At 44.0% G+C, this 16,751-nt stretch overlaps 1 protein-coding gene across 1 annotated transcript in view; it reads right to left on the minus strand.

The window, feature by feature from the left end:
* Positions 1 to 6,887: 6,887 nt before the first annotated feature.
* Positions 6,888 to 16,751, minus strand: part of LOC144681396 (uncharacterized) — a 90,588-nt gene continuing 80,724 nt past the window's right edge. Inside the window, exons 3-5 of the mRNA XM_078542988.1 lie at positions 12,428 to 12,472; positions 10,465 to 10,673; positions 6,888 to 7,108 (exon numbers count right to left, since the gene is read on the minus strand). Coding sequence (XP_078399114.1) covers positions 10,661 to 10,673; positions 12,428 to 12,472 — 58 coding nt within the window. The 3' untranslated portion in view covers positions 6,888 to 7,108; positions 10,465 to 10,660. The remainder of the gene's footprint in view (positions 7,109 to 10,464; positions 10,674 to 12,427; positions 12,473 to 16,751) is intronic.

Raw genomic sequence — 16,751 nt, forward strand, 5'->3', positions numbered from 1 at the left:
CCTGCCCACCAGCCTTAAGGTTGGACGGGCAGCTTTCTCAATCGGGTTAATTAGTTAATTAATGGCCTTAACAGGCCTTTGACAGTTCGGCGGGCGCGCAGCCAACTTGGCTGGGCTCCTGCTGAACTGAAAATCTAAATGACACGCGATGACATCGGGACGCGCGCCCAACGTCACCCCGCATCATTTTACGCCTCGGTGAGCAGGCCCCGCCCCCGCTCACCGAGCTGAAAACTCTCCCCAAGATGTTTTAATGTGGCTTATGATTTTGCTGCCCATCTCAATAGTTTCTAATCATTTACATACAACGCACTTAAATCCAGCTCCACAATGCTACAAAGTGTGAATTAGTTAACTGTTCATTCTACTCCACAGCCTTCCCCTCAAAGAGAAAAGGGTGATTGAAACGTGGTTTCCAATGGAAGAACGGGTATGTTATTGAAGGAAGCAACCAGTAATAATCTCACCAGCTAAGCTCAAAACAGAAACAGTCTTTAAGGACACACATTGAATATATGCAGCCCCTCTTCCAAAAAAAAAGCATAAGTCTGAATTTTTAGCTCGGCGAGCGGGCGCGATCGGCGGGCTGGGGATTGACCAGGAGATGGATTACCAGCTGAGATCGGCCGCCGACCACGATTTCGCGCTGGCTGGCGAATTAACCACCCACCAGCGTGAAGCGCGTGCTGAAAAGCTCAGCACTGCCGGGGTGGAGGCACGAGGAGTGTAGGCGATGATGTGAACACAGGCACGGACGATCACAGAGAGCTGCCTCAGAGATCTGAAAATGTTCCAATAAAGCTTTGAAAAGCAGAAAAAAAAATGTCCGAGCATCATAATCAGGCACCTGAAAATATAGATGATAAAAATGCTGTCCACAGATTGTTATTTTTATTTGATTTCATAATGGAAACCTCATCGCGACGTTGGATATAGGTTTTATGAAAAATGTAAAGGCCGCCTGGTCGATTCACCCATCGACCAAACATAAGGTTGGACGGGCAACAAAAAAATAGCAGACAATTGCACCATTAATGGGTTTAATCGCCCTCTTAATTGTCGGCGGGAGAGCTTCCGGCTCTTGCCCGTGCCCGCTGGGCGAAGTATCGTGCCAGTGCGCAATAGCGTCGGCATGCACGCCCGACCGCATTTCGTGCGGCTTCACGCCCAATCGAGTCGGGCGCGCACCCGCCCGATCAATGTAAAATTCAGCCCATGGACTCTTGAGCCTTCGAGAGTCAGAAGGTTGTGTGGCAGGAGATTCAAGAGCTGGGCATTGAATCCTGCTGTTTGCTGTGCATCTCCACAGGTCCTTCTTTGTAGCAGAGCCTCCATATGTCTCACAAATAATCCATTGTAATAAACAGGGTACAGCCAGGGCCTCCACCCTGGGACCTGTTGGGCAAACAGTCTGCTGGGGGAAAGGAGGGGTACTGGTGCCTTGCTGGGGCCCACTTAAAGATCCAGACCTGGGTCAGCTTGTGGCCCCAAAAGGAAAAGTGGCACATCAGTGGAAACTGGAGTAACAGCCACCACTGCACACCCCTCCCCCTCGCCCCCCTCCCCTGCCACCCACCCCCACACCCCATGGTGCATGTGTCAAAGTTTGCTCCATTTCTTTTACAGTTTGGTGTCATTAGCACATCCAGGTACCTGCAGGCCAAATGTAGCTAAGCTAATCTTCTTGATCCATTTTGGACACTGTGCAGGAATCAATAATAGATTCCCAACAGCCCTTAATACAGGATCAACAGCTCATGGATTTTTTGGGGTCTATAATGTTTATAAATAGGAAACAAATTAGCACAATAAGGACAGTGATTCCCCTAGGTTCTCGTAGCTAATAATTCTTGAAAATCCTTCTGGCATTTCTTATTGTTCTGATTTAAAGTACACGACTAACAGAGGGCACTTTGGGGGTAATTTATCAACAGCTTCTGATGTAACTTGCCAAATATCTTTCAAGTGCACCTCCTTCCCTTGAAGAATATTTTCTTTGGTATTGTTCCAGCTGCTTTTCTTAGTAACTTACAGAATCCTCAACTTCAGCTGCTACTCGCAAAGATCTCTGAAGTTATCAAATCTCAAAATGCAGAACTCTAAAAGCCTGACCTGGCTTGGGTGTTAAAGCCAGCTTCAGCACTGATCTTTCTTGATATATATGTATATATATAAGAACAAGAGAAAGGGTCACTTGGTCCGCTGCAAGTCACCCCACAAGCACTTCAACTCACTCAGCCTAACACCAGATACATTTTGAACTCCCCAGATGTCTCTGACACCGCCTGGTGAATTAGGTCCGATAGGCGTTGGGCCAGATTTTCCTCTTCAAGGTTTGGGCATAAAAGTTCGTCACAACGGACATGCTTACTGCAAATTTGGATGCAAGCTGTTGAGCCTTCTGCATCATTAATTTTAATGGATAGCAAATTGGGAGCACATTTTCCTTGGATTTGCAATGAAGGTTTTCACTCGCCAAGCTCTTATATCTGGGAGCTGAAAAGAAAACTTTAAAATTTACTTTTCACTACTTATGCCCTCTTATCTCACTGGCCTGACTTGCCTGAAGTAATATTTGTTCTCCTCATCAACATCACTCAGTATACTATAGTCAATTCCGTGAGCCGTCTGGAACCAGCAAAACATCTTTGCATGGGCAAAGGCGGGATGTTTCCTGCCCTAAAGGACACTAGTGAACCACTTAGGGTTTTACAACAATCCAACTTAATGGTCATTTTTGCTGTTCCCAGTTTTTTATTTCCAGATTTTATTTTTACCTGAATTCAAATTCTCAAACTGCCATAGCGGGACTTCTACATCATGTAGTTCTCTAGTCCAAACCGCCAGGTTACTGGACCAGTGACACAGCCACTACACTGTGATAGCCTGTTCACAAGTCCATATTGAATTATGGCATTGTCACCATCAATGTTGTTTGGTTAGGAATATTATTGCCACAGATGGCAGGCCCGGGTTTCCTGGGTTTTCTACGGCCTGAATTTTCCCGTCGGTGATTTGGGGGCGGGGCCCACACGCTGACGGGAAAATGACCCGGGATGATGTCGGGGGTTCCCGGTCCATTTAAATTTTTAGGAAGGCGGGCGGACAGCGAAATCAGCTGTCTGCCCGCCAACCCGTCAATAGCCAATTGAGGCCATTGACAGAGTAATTAAGATAATTAAAGACCTTGCCCGTCCAACCTTAAGGTTGGTGGACAGGCCAGGAGCCCCAGCGGGCTTCTGATAAAACATGAAACCTCATCGACTGGCGGGATGAGGTTTCATGTCTGTTTTTTAAAACTTTAATACATTTTATGTGATATTTATTAACATGTCCCATCTCGTGTGACATTGTCACATGAGGGGGACATGCTAATATTTTTTTAATTTTTCTATTTTTAAAGTTGTTTGGACTTTCACTAATCTCCCTGAGACAGCACTTAGTCTCAGGGAGCAGTGCGCACTTTTGCACTTTGACAGCTGGGGATTCCCTCCCCCCCGGAACAGGAAATGCATAGTGCTTCCTGTCAGGCAGGCCGCTGGGTGGGCCTTAATTGGCCCGCCCACTCAAAATGGCGGCGGGCCCCGTTTCGGTGGAGGAGGTCAGCTGGCCGCCTGCCATCCGAGGGCAAAATTCTGCTCTATGTCTTCACCTCATTATTTTCAAATGGCCTTCATTTTATTGTGTTATATAGAGTAGGATATTGAGGTCTGCGAGCAGGGGGGCGGGACCTGCTCGCTGACGCGTAAAATGACGCAGAACTCCCGACGTCACCTCGCGTCATCTCAATTTTCAGGTTGGTGAGGGCGCAGCCGAATCAGCTGTGCACCCACCGACCTGTCAACGGCCAATTGAGGCCATTTAAAAAGTAATTGAACTCGTTAAAGGACCTGCCCGTCCAACCTTAAGGTTGGCGGGCAGGCTGGGAGCCCTGGCGGACTTCAGAAAAAGCATGAAACCTCATCCACGGGCGGGATGAGGTTTTTAAAAATTTAATAAAAGTTTAATTAAAAGTGATGGACATGTCCCAACTCATGTGACACTGTCTCATGAGGGGACATGTCAGGGAAATTTTACTTTTCTATATTTAACATTTTTGAATTTGCGCTGATCTCCCTGAGGCAGCACTTAGCCTCAGGGAGTTGAGTGAACTCTTATGTGCGCATGCATGAAAGAGCGGACTCTCGGCTTAGGGAATCCTCCCCCACCCACACAGGGAGTGCATAGCGCTTCCTGGCGGACGTCACGCTGGGCGGGCCTTAATTGGACTGTGCATGTAAAATGGCTACGCGCCCCCAATTGGGGGCGCCAATCAAAGGTGTGCTCACATGCGCCCGCTCCTGAACTTCCCCCCTGATGGGGGAAAATTCTGCCCATAGTGAGAGAAAACAACAGGGTCAATTTTAATGGTTCCTGCTTGGCTGGACACGGGCAATGGAGGGTCGGGTGCCCATCCTACCCTCAACTCCAAAGTCCTACAGTGGAAAGAAAGGCCAAGCAGGATCTAGAAATGTGGCCAAACCATTAATGCCTAGTTTCCCACCTAGAGAGACCAGTTATACCCCAATATTCCAGTCAACTCCAATATTACACATTATTGACTCCAGTGTCAAGGTTAGTTGTATTACCCATTGAAACTAAAATAAAAATTTCAAAAAACAGAAGCAGATGCTTGTGAAGAATAGCCCTGAATTTCCTCTCCATTTATTTTGGTGTGAACATGCTGTATCTGGGCAGAGAAGAGTGAAATTTGATACGGAAACTAGTTATCCTTTTTCCACCCACTAAAATTTCGAAGCAACTGGTTAATAAACAGCGAACCCTATTTAACCCTTTCTCTTTCCTTCTTTTCTGTTTTATTTGAGTATGCTTCTTTTTTTTTCTTGAACGTCATTGGTAATCTGGACGTGAGAGCCACACTGTCCAGAAACGTTGGCCTCTGGTTAAGAACAATTTCCAAGCCTGGTTTATGGTTAGACAAATGAGGGTTGGGTTTCGGATGTTTCGTTCAGTCACTGGGATGTGAACTGGTCAACTTCTGACAAGTGCTTGAAGGGCTGAAGTGAAAGCGCTACTGCTGAACGAGTTATCTCATCGGCAGGTCCACCAGCTTGATTACACTCTGACAGCATAATTTGTGGGTGGCCTTTACGGGTCACTCCCTCATAATTACCAACAGGCTTAATTTTTAAACTTGTTGAACCATTCAGACATTATAATTTAGACCTTTAATTCACCAAATGTAACATAATATTGATGGTCACCGCTTTCGAGTGTAGGATTTAACCAGAATGGCAGTGATTTATTGGCTTGCATTTTGACAAAATAATAAATGAAGTGATTTGAAATGTTAGCTCCTTTTAAATATGGACATGGAAAAAATGTTTCAACAGCCCCCACGAGCTTTGAAAACAGGTTGCAATCTGATGCTTTGCCTTACTTGCTAAACTAGAGTTTTGTGATTAGAACATAAAAGTTAATATGGTTTTAAGGCAGAGGGGATGTGCCTCCAGATTTGGAATACTGACTCGGTTTTGTTCAATCTGATATATACCAAGTCTACGATGCTGAGGCATAGAGTGCTTGGAATTTAATGCCCCCGCGGAGCTGGATGTGAGGCAGGGGGACATTTCATTAGGCTGGGAAGGGCAGGATGGAGAACCTGCCACCATCCTGACTGGCACCGCTGCCACCCCCCAACTCACACACCCCCCCACCAATTAAGACCAAGGCGGGGAAGATCAAGGCCAGCCTTCTCAACCCTGGGATAATTGCAACCCTTAAGTGGCCAATTAAGGGCCGCTTAAGGACCTCATCCACAGCCGGCGGTACTCTACCAGTGAGGAGGTGTCAGCTGTGGCTCAGTTCATAGCACCCTCGCCTTTGAATCAGAAGGTTGTGGGTTCATGTCCCACTCCCGGAAACCAAGAACTGTGAATGTACTCGAAAGAGTTACATGCGATCTGTTGATAACTCGAAAGAGTTACTCTACCAGTGATGGTGGGGGGGATCAAGTCATGTGGGCAAACCGCCAGGTACACCATAGCGGGCCTGCCTTTGGCCTGGGCGTTTGGCGTTCGCTTCTGCTCGGGTACCCCGTGTACAAGCAGAACTCCACTGGTGGTAATGGTTTCCCCCACGGGAAGGCACCCACTTCCCTTGAAACCGACCAACTCCCTGCCCCTCACCTGGGGCTGTCTGACTAGCCATGGCGAGCCTGACCCACTTACCTGGATTCTGGGCCTCCATGGCTGATCCTCCTCCCGGGTCTCCTCCCGTACCAGAAGTGTTCACCAACTCCTGGTGGTGTTGCTGGGTCTGAGGAGCTGCTGGCCTCTGATTGGCTGGCAGCTCTCAGAGAAGCGATCCTCATCTTGCAGGCTGCAGGAACCATGATAGCAGGCAGCAGGCTGCCTAATTGGATTTAAACAGTACCAGAGCTCCCAGAAACGGGCGCGGCATGCGTATTTATTTGTTGCATATGATATGCTCAAGCATCAGATTTTTGTACTGAAGTTACTCAATATAACCAAAGATACCAGATTAACTGAACTGATAAGCAACATGCTGGCCAACAGGCATTTCTTTGTTGACCTAAATGGTAAGCGAAGCAGATGGCACAGACAGAAAAAAGGCTTCCCTCAAGGTAGTGTCCTCATACCCTTTCTGTTCAATATTGTCACTGACAGAATGCATTTGCTCTCTTGCTGCCCATAATCAGAATGTTTTGTATGAAAAGCGGTATATCTTTTCTCACCCTTGGAATGTATGTTCCAATTAAATAGTTCAGTAGCAAGCTTTCATGAGTTTAAACTAAATAAGGTTGTTTATTCTCACACACTTACTCTAAACTGACATAATATCACGCACATGCACGCATGCGCAGGGATTGGATACAGATAAATATAGTGCACCTTCACATATTACAGTTAATTCAGTCTTTGATTTACAATTTCCAGTCTCCCATGTGAGAGGCCTGTGGTTTCTTGAATGGAGCTGATGATTCAAAGTTGAAGTGAGGGTCTTGTAAAGCGAAGGATTCATAGCAGGTTGTGGGATTTCTTGTAATTGAATATCTAGGAGGTTGGTGCTCAGGTGAACTTTGAAACTGGAAGAGGTTAAGTACTATGACTGCTGATGCCTTGCAACTAGTTTCAGAGTCTGGTTCACAAACTGATGGATGCTGATGGTTCTGATGGATCTGCTGGATTCTGGGGTAATAAGGGTGCAGTCCCTGAAACCAGCTTTGATTACATGACTGCTGGCCTAGCACTTCTGAGGCCTACCTGTCCGGTTTGGATGGGGTGGGGGGGGTCATCGTGATACAATGGGAAGTTGATAGTAACCATTGAGATTCAATCTTCCTTTTGTCAAGTATGAAAAATGGAGACAAACAGTCTGGAAACGCTATAATCTTTAGGTGTTGGCCCATCCTTAAACAATGAGATGTGTGAATTCCACAGATGGCTGTGAGGTACCTTCACCTATGTTTACATTTAATTAGGTTTTGCCAGAGTCTTGATACTGTCTGTAGTTCAATTCACATGATTTGTGGCAACCATCTTAAGACCTTGTTTGTGTCCAATTTTTAAAGTACTGACTGAAAGTTCATAATATGACATGCCTGTGCTAGGCATGGCAATATTTAAACAACAACCAGCCCATTCATCCACAAATCAGAAATTTGCTCTATGGTGATTACTGTGCATAGCATCTCAGGACCAATTTCTTCAATAAAGTAGAGAAGTCCCTGGTGACGCACTAACTAATCTTATGTGGGCCAACCCCAAAAAGACACAGATCAGTTCTTTGTATCTTAGAATAGAGATGAAAAGTGCGAACATACTTTGGTATGGGAAAACATAATCGCACAACTTTAAACCAGTATACCTTGGAGTGATACAAAAACAATAATTGCTGGAAAAACTCAGCAGGTCTGACAGCATCTGTGGAGAGGAAGACAGAGTCAACGTTTCGAGTCCATGTGACTCTTCATCAGAACCTTGGAGTGATGTTAGACCGCATTTTAGACTTCAAATTAAAAGTGAAGATGACATTTTAAGGATATGGCCAACTCTATTTGGGGTAATGAACCAAGGGCATACCCTTGCTCTGCGCTACTTAGCAACAGAATATGCCTGCCCAGTCTAGGGAATGGTCTCCCCATGCCAATGAGTTGGATCCCATCCTCAATGCAGCTTGTGGATCTATTACTGGCTGTCTGAAACCTACTAAATATGTACCTGCTTTTTGGCATTGCTTCATCTGCCATACGGAGGCAAGTTACATCAAAAGTAGAATGGACAAAGCAGACCAGTGACCCTTGCCATCCTCTCTTCCAGAAACTGCCAGCATCAATGAGGATCAAGTTGAGGGGCAGCTTTTTACGTACTATCCAGCCCCTAGACTGTAACCTTCACAGCCGCCCCCTTGCTGATTGGTCAACACATCTACAGATGAAGGCACACAAGTTGTCTAATGAGCCAGAGGAATCCCTCCCATCAGGAACCAGAGAAACATGGCCTATTTAGCCTTGTCTCAATAGCCTCATGACTGGTGTTAGTCGCTGCAAAGTCCTTATGTAAAAGTGGGGATACAGCCAAACTAATTCTGTCGGCTGTGGCTATGGAGAGCACCCCAAATGATGGGACATCGCCTAGAATGCCCTTTACTACCAGAGTCATTCAGCTCTGAAGATCCAAGTGTTTTCAACTCTTGAGCTAGAGCCTGCGTGGAACAGCGGCGAGAGAAGGTGTAGTGAAATGACAAGAAGAAGAAGGCCATAGTTACGATCCATGAGGCTGGAATCTTGCACTGTTACCTGGTGTGGCAGCAGGAAAGATGGAAGGCGAGCGCACTTAATCGTGTGGGAGGCGAGAAGTCAGCTTCCCCGTGACAGGATGAAAGTAAGAAATAAGGTTATATATTAAGGAAATAAGGTGGCAAACAGCAGGAACCTATTGGTAATGCATTAGCATGTCGTGTATACTCATTGAGACACCAATTCACCAGTTTAAATGGAACCTTTCCAATTAACTCTGCAGCAAATAAGAAACACGGGGAGATTTCATGGAGAGCTTTGTTAGTCCATGGGAGAGGAGGCATCGATGCCTTGAGATTGGATGGTGGCTGCGCAAGGGGATTGGGACAAGGCTGACCTATGGTGGCCGGGGGCATGGCTGACAGGGAGGGTGGGAGAGAGGCAGGGTGCTGACTGTGCGAGGAGGATTGGGGATTGGCTGGCCGAGGGAGGGAAGGTGGGCCATGGCGGACCTACGAGGGCACATGGGGCACAGGTGAGCAGATTGTAGCAGCAGTTTAGGTTATCCGGGGTGAGGGGAAAGATGACCAGGTGGTAGCAGAATTTGATGATACCCGGGCAGGGGGGTCGGGGGAATATCAAAACATTCTAGCAGCTGCTGTAGTCACACCGTGTCCATTCCCATGGCCAGACTGATGCTGCTGGATTACAGGGAATGAATGCCTGACTGGGAGCCCTTTAAATATGGCACCTGGACCTTCAAGCCCATGAAGTCAATTTCATTCCTAACCCCGCCACATGATTGGCTGGGCACCTCGTCCATGAATATCACATGAATGCAGGTGGCCAGCCATCCTGTCCACGAGAGGAAGCCCCGTGCACTTCTGATCCTGCCATCAGGACACTTGACACTACAAGATCCAGACCAGTGTGTCAGTAGGGAAGAGGATTTTATGGCCCATTTCAAATTTCCCTTACAACCATCAAAGCTGATGTTGGCACATGTGGATTAGGTTTTACAGCTTTGACCATCCAACCACTAGCCAAGAAGAAGAAGCATTCATAGGTTGGAGAGAAATTATTGGTTAAAACTATTGCCTGCAATGAAAGCTTTGCATAGAGAATGCATTAATATTAATTTCTGAGCAATGTACTTGCACACTGTACACCTCTGAAACATTGCCTGATCCTGCTTTGCTGTACAGTGCGTGACCATATTTTCTTGTCCACTGACATACCAATACCTCTGGAGGTATAAGAAAAAGTTGTAGAAATAAAAGTAAATGAGTTAGCTGGAAGCATAAAACTGCTACTCATCTGCACATAACTGTGGGACACCAGGCTCAATTTTAACTCACTCAAAGCCCACTTACTTGCGCAGAGTTAATATCAAGCCCTCGCTGGTTATCTATGCTGATGTTGGGAGGATAGGGCAGGAGAAACCTTATGGAAGTCATCCACGTTACCCGACAATGCTGAATCTCAGATGTAAAGGTGCGCTAATTCTTGTGATGTTATGAGATTAACAGAAAGACTTCTGAAGCTGAACTCTGAAATGAAAACAGAATATGCAGGAAACACACAACTGGTGTTTCAGCGTCTGAAGGAGAGAAGATAAGCTAATTTTTGAAGTGGTTTGTGTGTTCATACATTCTTTACATTATACAAGAAATAATACTGTTAGCGAAAATCCAGAATCTCACCAGCAGTTGATCTCTCCCAATCTTCTTGACATTGACCTGCCTTTTATCTTCGGCTTGTTTTGCTTCCTTGCATTTTTGGCATAGCGAGTGCAAATCTTTCTGGCCTCCTGGTCAGTGCCTCATCAGCAATCAAACTTTCTTCTGCATCAGTAAGCATATCTTTCCTCTAGTTTTCCCAAGTGTTATTCTGAAACTTCTATTTAGCACATCTGCACGGGGAAAGAGTTTGGGTACATTTCAGGAGTTATCTCTCCCATCACAGAAATATGCTTGACAGGATTGCATATCATATTTACGGTCTGTACAATTTTCCATCCATTAATTTTAATGGATGCTGAAGTGTAATAGCCAAGGATCCACTGGAGGTTCACTGGGCTTCACAGTTGTACAGTTTCTATTTCCACACATGGAAAGACACCATAATTTGCACTAGTGAGTAACAACTAGATTCTCACCTGACCTGCTGGCCCCATTCAGTCACCCTGGCTGCTGCAGGCAAGTGCCCACGATTGTGAACCTCATTTTATTGGAAAAGTTCAGAAAATAAGTTCTAGATTCTGCATCACAAAGGTTGGCTACTTCACAAAAACTCAAGAAAGAGAGCAGGAGTAGGCCATGTGGCCCTGCCACGCTTGCTCCACCATTTAATATGACCATGGCTGACCATGGGCTTCAACCTCACTTTCCCACCTGCTCCCATATCCCTTGATTCCCTGAGAGACCAAGAATTTGCCTATCTCAGCTTTAAATATATTCAATGATGGAGCATCCACAACACTCTGGGGTAGAGAATTCCAAAGTTTCATAATCTTTTAAGTGAAGAAATTTCTCCTCATCTCAGTCCTAAATGATCAGCCGCTTATCTTGAGACCATGCCCCTAGTTTTAGATTTCCCAACCAGTGGAAATAATCTCTCAGTGCCTGCCCTGTAAAGCCCCTTTTATATTTCAATGAGATCGCTCTCATTCTTCTAAACTTCCACCTCCATAGTGTTGCCTGTTGTCCACCCTGTTGCAGTCCATCTCCATACTTGATTATTCCAATGCTGTCTTGGATGGACTCCCATCTCTACCCTCCATAGGTTTAAGATTATTCAAAACCTTTGCTTCTCATATCTTGGTCCTTAGGCTCACCCTCGCCACAGTGCTTGCATTAACTGTGTGATCAATAAACCCCTGCTTTCCAATACTGTAGCCTGCCCTCTAACAATCAGTTCAGGTTTCAATAGAACCAATCAGCTCCAGAACTCACTATAGCTTTGATCCAGGCGTGAAGAGTTGAATGCCGGAGGAGAGGTAAGAGTAACGTCCCTTGACATCAAGGTAACGTTCAATAAAATATGGCATGATGCAAAACCAAGGTCATGGGGGTAAAGGAAAAATCCTTCTAGTGGCTGGAGTCTTACATGACACAGAGGAAAATGGTCACTGATTTTAGATTTCAGTTGTTACACCCCACAGGGCATCACTGCAGGAGTCTCTCAGGCGATAATACTCTGCATCAAACAACATCCTGCATTGAACCTTTCTCCATTATAAGTTCAAAAGTGGACATGTTTGCCAGGAGAGGACATGTTTGCCAGCAATTCTGCTGTGAATCCATTTGCAGCTTCGTTAATAATAAATTAGCTTACGCCAGCTGTACGACATGACCTGGACAACATTGGGTCTTGGGGTGACAAGTGGCAGGTAATGTTTAAACCTCTTAAGCGATAGGTAGCAACGATCTTTAACAAGAAAAGATCCAATCACAAACTCTAGGCCTTCAATGGCAACACTATAACCGATCCCAACCAGCAACATCCTGACATCAGAATTGACCACAACAATAACCTGCGTTTATATAGCATTTTTAACATAATAAAATGTCACAAGATATTACTCAGGGGGCAACACAAGCAAAATTTTGATCTGTGGAAATTGTTACTGTTTTACATCTATGACCAAGTTCACAATACATTTACCTTGGCTGATGCTCCATCTTTAATGAGGTTGGTGTTTCTGCTTTTCTAGGGAGGATTAGCAAGCATAGTTTGAATTTTAATATAAGCGTTTAGCACTCAATCAAGCCATTGTTCATTAATGTTGAAATCAATATTGCCTTCTCTATAAGGGAACATAATGGAATTGTAAGCTACAGTAATTATCTTTGATGCTGGTAGGTCAATTTATTGTCCCGTAATAATGTTTTTTTCTGAAAAAACAGAGGCCATTAATCTTTTACAACAGTTGATATATGTCTCACTATTTCACTCTCAGCGCAATACGCTAATCTTATCAATTTATTTTAGGCGTCTAGGTTTTGATTTATTCGACACTACACGGAATTACTGCCAACCATAATTTGGCCATAGCTCAAATCACTCTGGATAATCTAATTGGGCATTTTGATTTTATTTTGCTTCTGATTTTATGGGACAGAAAATTATAGTCTGAACAGCAGGACACCTTCCTGTTGTGTACGGCAATTTCAGGAAAACAGTCTCTCATCTAGCATTTAAAGTGGATAAGCATTGCAATGCTAATTAATCCGGAGTTGGCCTTTTAGAATTATTATTATTAGGTACTTACAGCACCCACTTCGGGTGCACATTTTAATGCTGCAGTGAACAGGTTATTTTTGAGGTTGACAGCAGCCTAGTTGTTATGAAATCATTTTTATATGTTCATTATACTATGCAGTTTTCGTCGATGCAAAGAAGTTTCACTTTCAATATAGTTCAGGTCCATTGGCACCTGTAGCAGCAGGTAATGGTCTCATACTGATGACACCTCTAGCATAGGAAGAGGCTGTTTAAATACAGTTTTCCTTACCAAGTACAGAACATCAATTAAATACTTGAAAGAAAATGGTCTCTTATTTTTATTTAATAGATGCCCTGACACCTCCATCTAGTAAATTATTTGATTGCCATTGTAACCATGTCGAGACAGACAGGGCTGCAGTGGGTTGTAGAAAATAGCTCCAGGGCTTCAAAAAGGTCTGAAGACCAGAGTGAAGGCAGTCCTTAATAATGGCCTCTGAACCAAGGGCAAGGGCTGGCTGCACCACCAGACAAATGATATGCTTCCATGTCATTTTGTAGTTCCAATTGTCTGCTGTTCCTTGTACAAAGAAAGTTAACATAGGCAAGCTGCACAATGAGCAGAGAGCCGACTGATTGAGATTAGGGCACAGACGGACAGGAGAGTGCTGATCAATTTGCCTGCTTTGTAAGTTTTTCTGTAATTCTTTCCCCACATGTGCATCATCACATGTGGTTCAGACTAACCACGCGATACTATTATCACTCAGCAACACGCAAACAGCCTGCGGCCATGCCCCACCTTGAGCTATACATTGTCACAAACACAAGACTTTTGAGAGTATAGATGGAAAAGCAATCAAATTCTCAGGAGAGCTAATTTGAAGATAAGCATGAATGTAATTGTGCTGAAATTGTTGGCAATTTGTATGGTTATTTTTCCAATGATTTCTTATTTTATACTGCACTGTCCCCTTAGCTGAGAGATTGAATGCCTTCTTTCCATTAATGCTCTCTCTAGTAGCCTGGTAGAGAATGAATTTTATCCATTTGAGTGTAAAACAGCCTGTTAACTGGAGCTTCTGATTTGATTAGGAAAGAAATAGTCTATTAGCTAACTGGCACCCTTTGCTAACATTACATCAACCGGTAGACATACTGAGATTACAATAATTTTGTAAATGTTAGAAACAATCATCAGATCACATAGCCTCTGAGAAATTACAATATTCAGTTTCAAGTATAATTACTGTAATCCACTGGTGGAAGATTTGTGAGTTCAACAATGCAAGCACAATACACTGAGGCAAATAAATCTGGTTTATTTTGCAATAAGTTTATCTGGAAAGCCTTCATCGCAGACACACAAAGGTGGGACAGAGCTTTATTTCCTGTCCTCTTGTTTTGCTCAAGAGGATTCCTCGCACCAATAGACAAAAATAGTAAAATTTGTGCACAACAATTGTATTTTGTTGATTGAAGTCAGTTCAATGCAGGCAGACAGCAGATACTCAGATAAGATTGTAGCAAATATTATTTTTCAAAATGTTCGTACAATCCACTTCCCTGATTTTTGCAGTTCCAAAAACGCCTATTTTAGAACAGCTATCATCTGGATATTCGACACCCCCTCCATTCCCCGCAACTTGATACTCATCCAATTGTATTGTGAACCTTGCGGAGTGGAAGAAAATATACCCCACAGGGTAGGTTTTATTGAGTTATGTTCGCACAGAACTCCATGGCCCAGAAGCATTGTATTGGAAATTTGGGAGAGGTTATCAAGGAGCCCCACAGGAGTCACTAATGGAGGGAAAATGCTGCAGCCCAACACTGACCTCCAATTTGTGCTCCCAACATAATTCAACAGGACTGGAATCTATACGATTCTTTATCGTGCAAATCATGGCCTGGCATCTGGTTCTAATTAATCCGAAATCGGCAAAACTGTTGCAAAAGATTGTGGAATTTTAAATGAAAATCCCATCCAGTGCAAATCCAGTTTCTATGATGTTCTGTATGAATTTAAAAAAAACTTGCCCTGCTCACAAAACTGGCCCCCAGGATGAATTAACCATAGAGTTGCCAACCCTCCAGGATCAGCCTGGAGTCTCCAGGAATTGAAGATCAATTTCCAGGGCACTCCTGTGTGTGTGACCCTGGAGAAAAATCTTATGGACATTAAAAAGGGTTTTTTATTTTGTCATTTTCTTTGAACATTTGTCTTCACCAGATATAAAAATAGGTTGTTTGGCTGACAGTCAAGCATCATCTGATTGGGAAATGAGTCTTATTGCTTTCCAATTGGCGTAGGAAGGCAGTGTGCCACAAGGATGGATGTGTTGGCCGACTACTGGCTGGAGTGTATGGGCAGGTCATGTGATGAAATCTCCAGGGTTTAATCACAGTTGGCAACCCTAATTAATCACTGTTGAGAGTTTCTGCAAATTGCATTTGTTCACAGGCCTTCAAGGAGCCTTTAAAAATTAAACACTTTCTTTTAGGCTCAGTTGTTAGAAACATTTTAAAAGCTTTTGAATGTAATCTTGAAAAAAAAAAGCCTCAATATAACCAGCAAATGGTTCTGTATATTTTTTTAAAGGTAATTTTCAGTCATTTTGAATTGGGTTATTCACCAGAGTGGACAGGACAATCTGATTAAAATGCTTGTTTTTTGCAATTGTCCCTATTTTCAACTGTATCAGTCAAATTATCGCTCTAAAATATATCAGAGAGTTTTTTTTCAAGTAGTTTTTTATATTTCAAAAGCTTATATTTTAAACACTGTCCAATTCAGGGCAGATTATGCATTTGGTGATATGAAAATGATTTGAGAGGAAACATGAGAAAAAAAGACATCTCAAAATGAATGGATTTTTGGGTAAAACTTGAGTTTGGATCACTGATTGTGTCTAAAGCAGAAGGTCTGCCCCATATTTATAATCCTTTATGTTCTTGTTATTATTTTTGTAGTTTTGTTTCAGGGTTAACAAATAATAACAAACCTGCATATCTATTTGAATCAGATACCAAAGCTGCACTATACCGAATGCCTTTTGGAAGTCCATGTACACCACATCTACAGCATTACCCTCAGCAACCCTCTGTTAACCCTTCAAAGAACTCCAGCAAGTTGGTTAAACATGATTCTTCCTTAAGAAATCAATGCTGGCTCTTCCTAATCAACCCACATTTTTCCACGTGACTGTTAATTCTATCCTGGATAATTGTTTTTGAAGCTCTCCCCCTCCCCACCGAAGTTAAACCGACTGGTCTGTAATTGCTGGGCTTACGCCTACAGCCTTTTTAGAACAAGGGCATAATGTTTGCAATTCTCCAGTCCTCTGGCACCTCCCCTGAGTTTAGGGAAGACTGGAAGATCATGGCCAGTGCCCCCGTAATTCCATACTTGCTTCCTTCAATATCCTTGGATGCATCTCATCTGATCTCGGTGCCTTGTCAACTTTAAGCACCGACAGTCTATTCAGCACCTCCTCCTTATCAATTTTGAACCCTTCTAGTGACAGAGTTTCCTCTGTCACTGAGGCCTAGGTAGCATCTGCTTCCATGGTAAAGACAAGTGCAAAATATTCATTTAACCCTCACCCATGCCCCCTGCCTCCATAGGGAGAATTTTCACCCCATCGGGGGGAAGTTGGACAGGAGCGGGTGGGCGAGTAGCCGATCGCTGCCCGTGATCGGCTGCGTGCCGCCATTTTACATGGGCGCCTGATTAAGGCCTGCCCAGTGTGACGCACACCCA

The sequence above is a fragment of the Cetorhinus maximus genome, chromosome 6 (genome assembly GCF_964194155.1).
Source record: "Cetorhinus maximus chromosome 6, sCetMax3.hap1.1, whole genome shotgun sequence".
Lineage (NCBI taxonomy): Eukaryota > Metazoa > Chordata > Chondrichthyes > Lamniformes > Cetorhinidae > Cetorhinus > Cetorhinus maximus.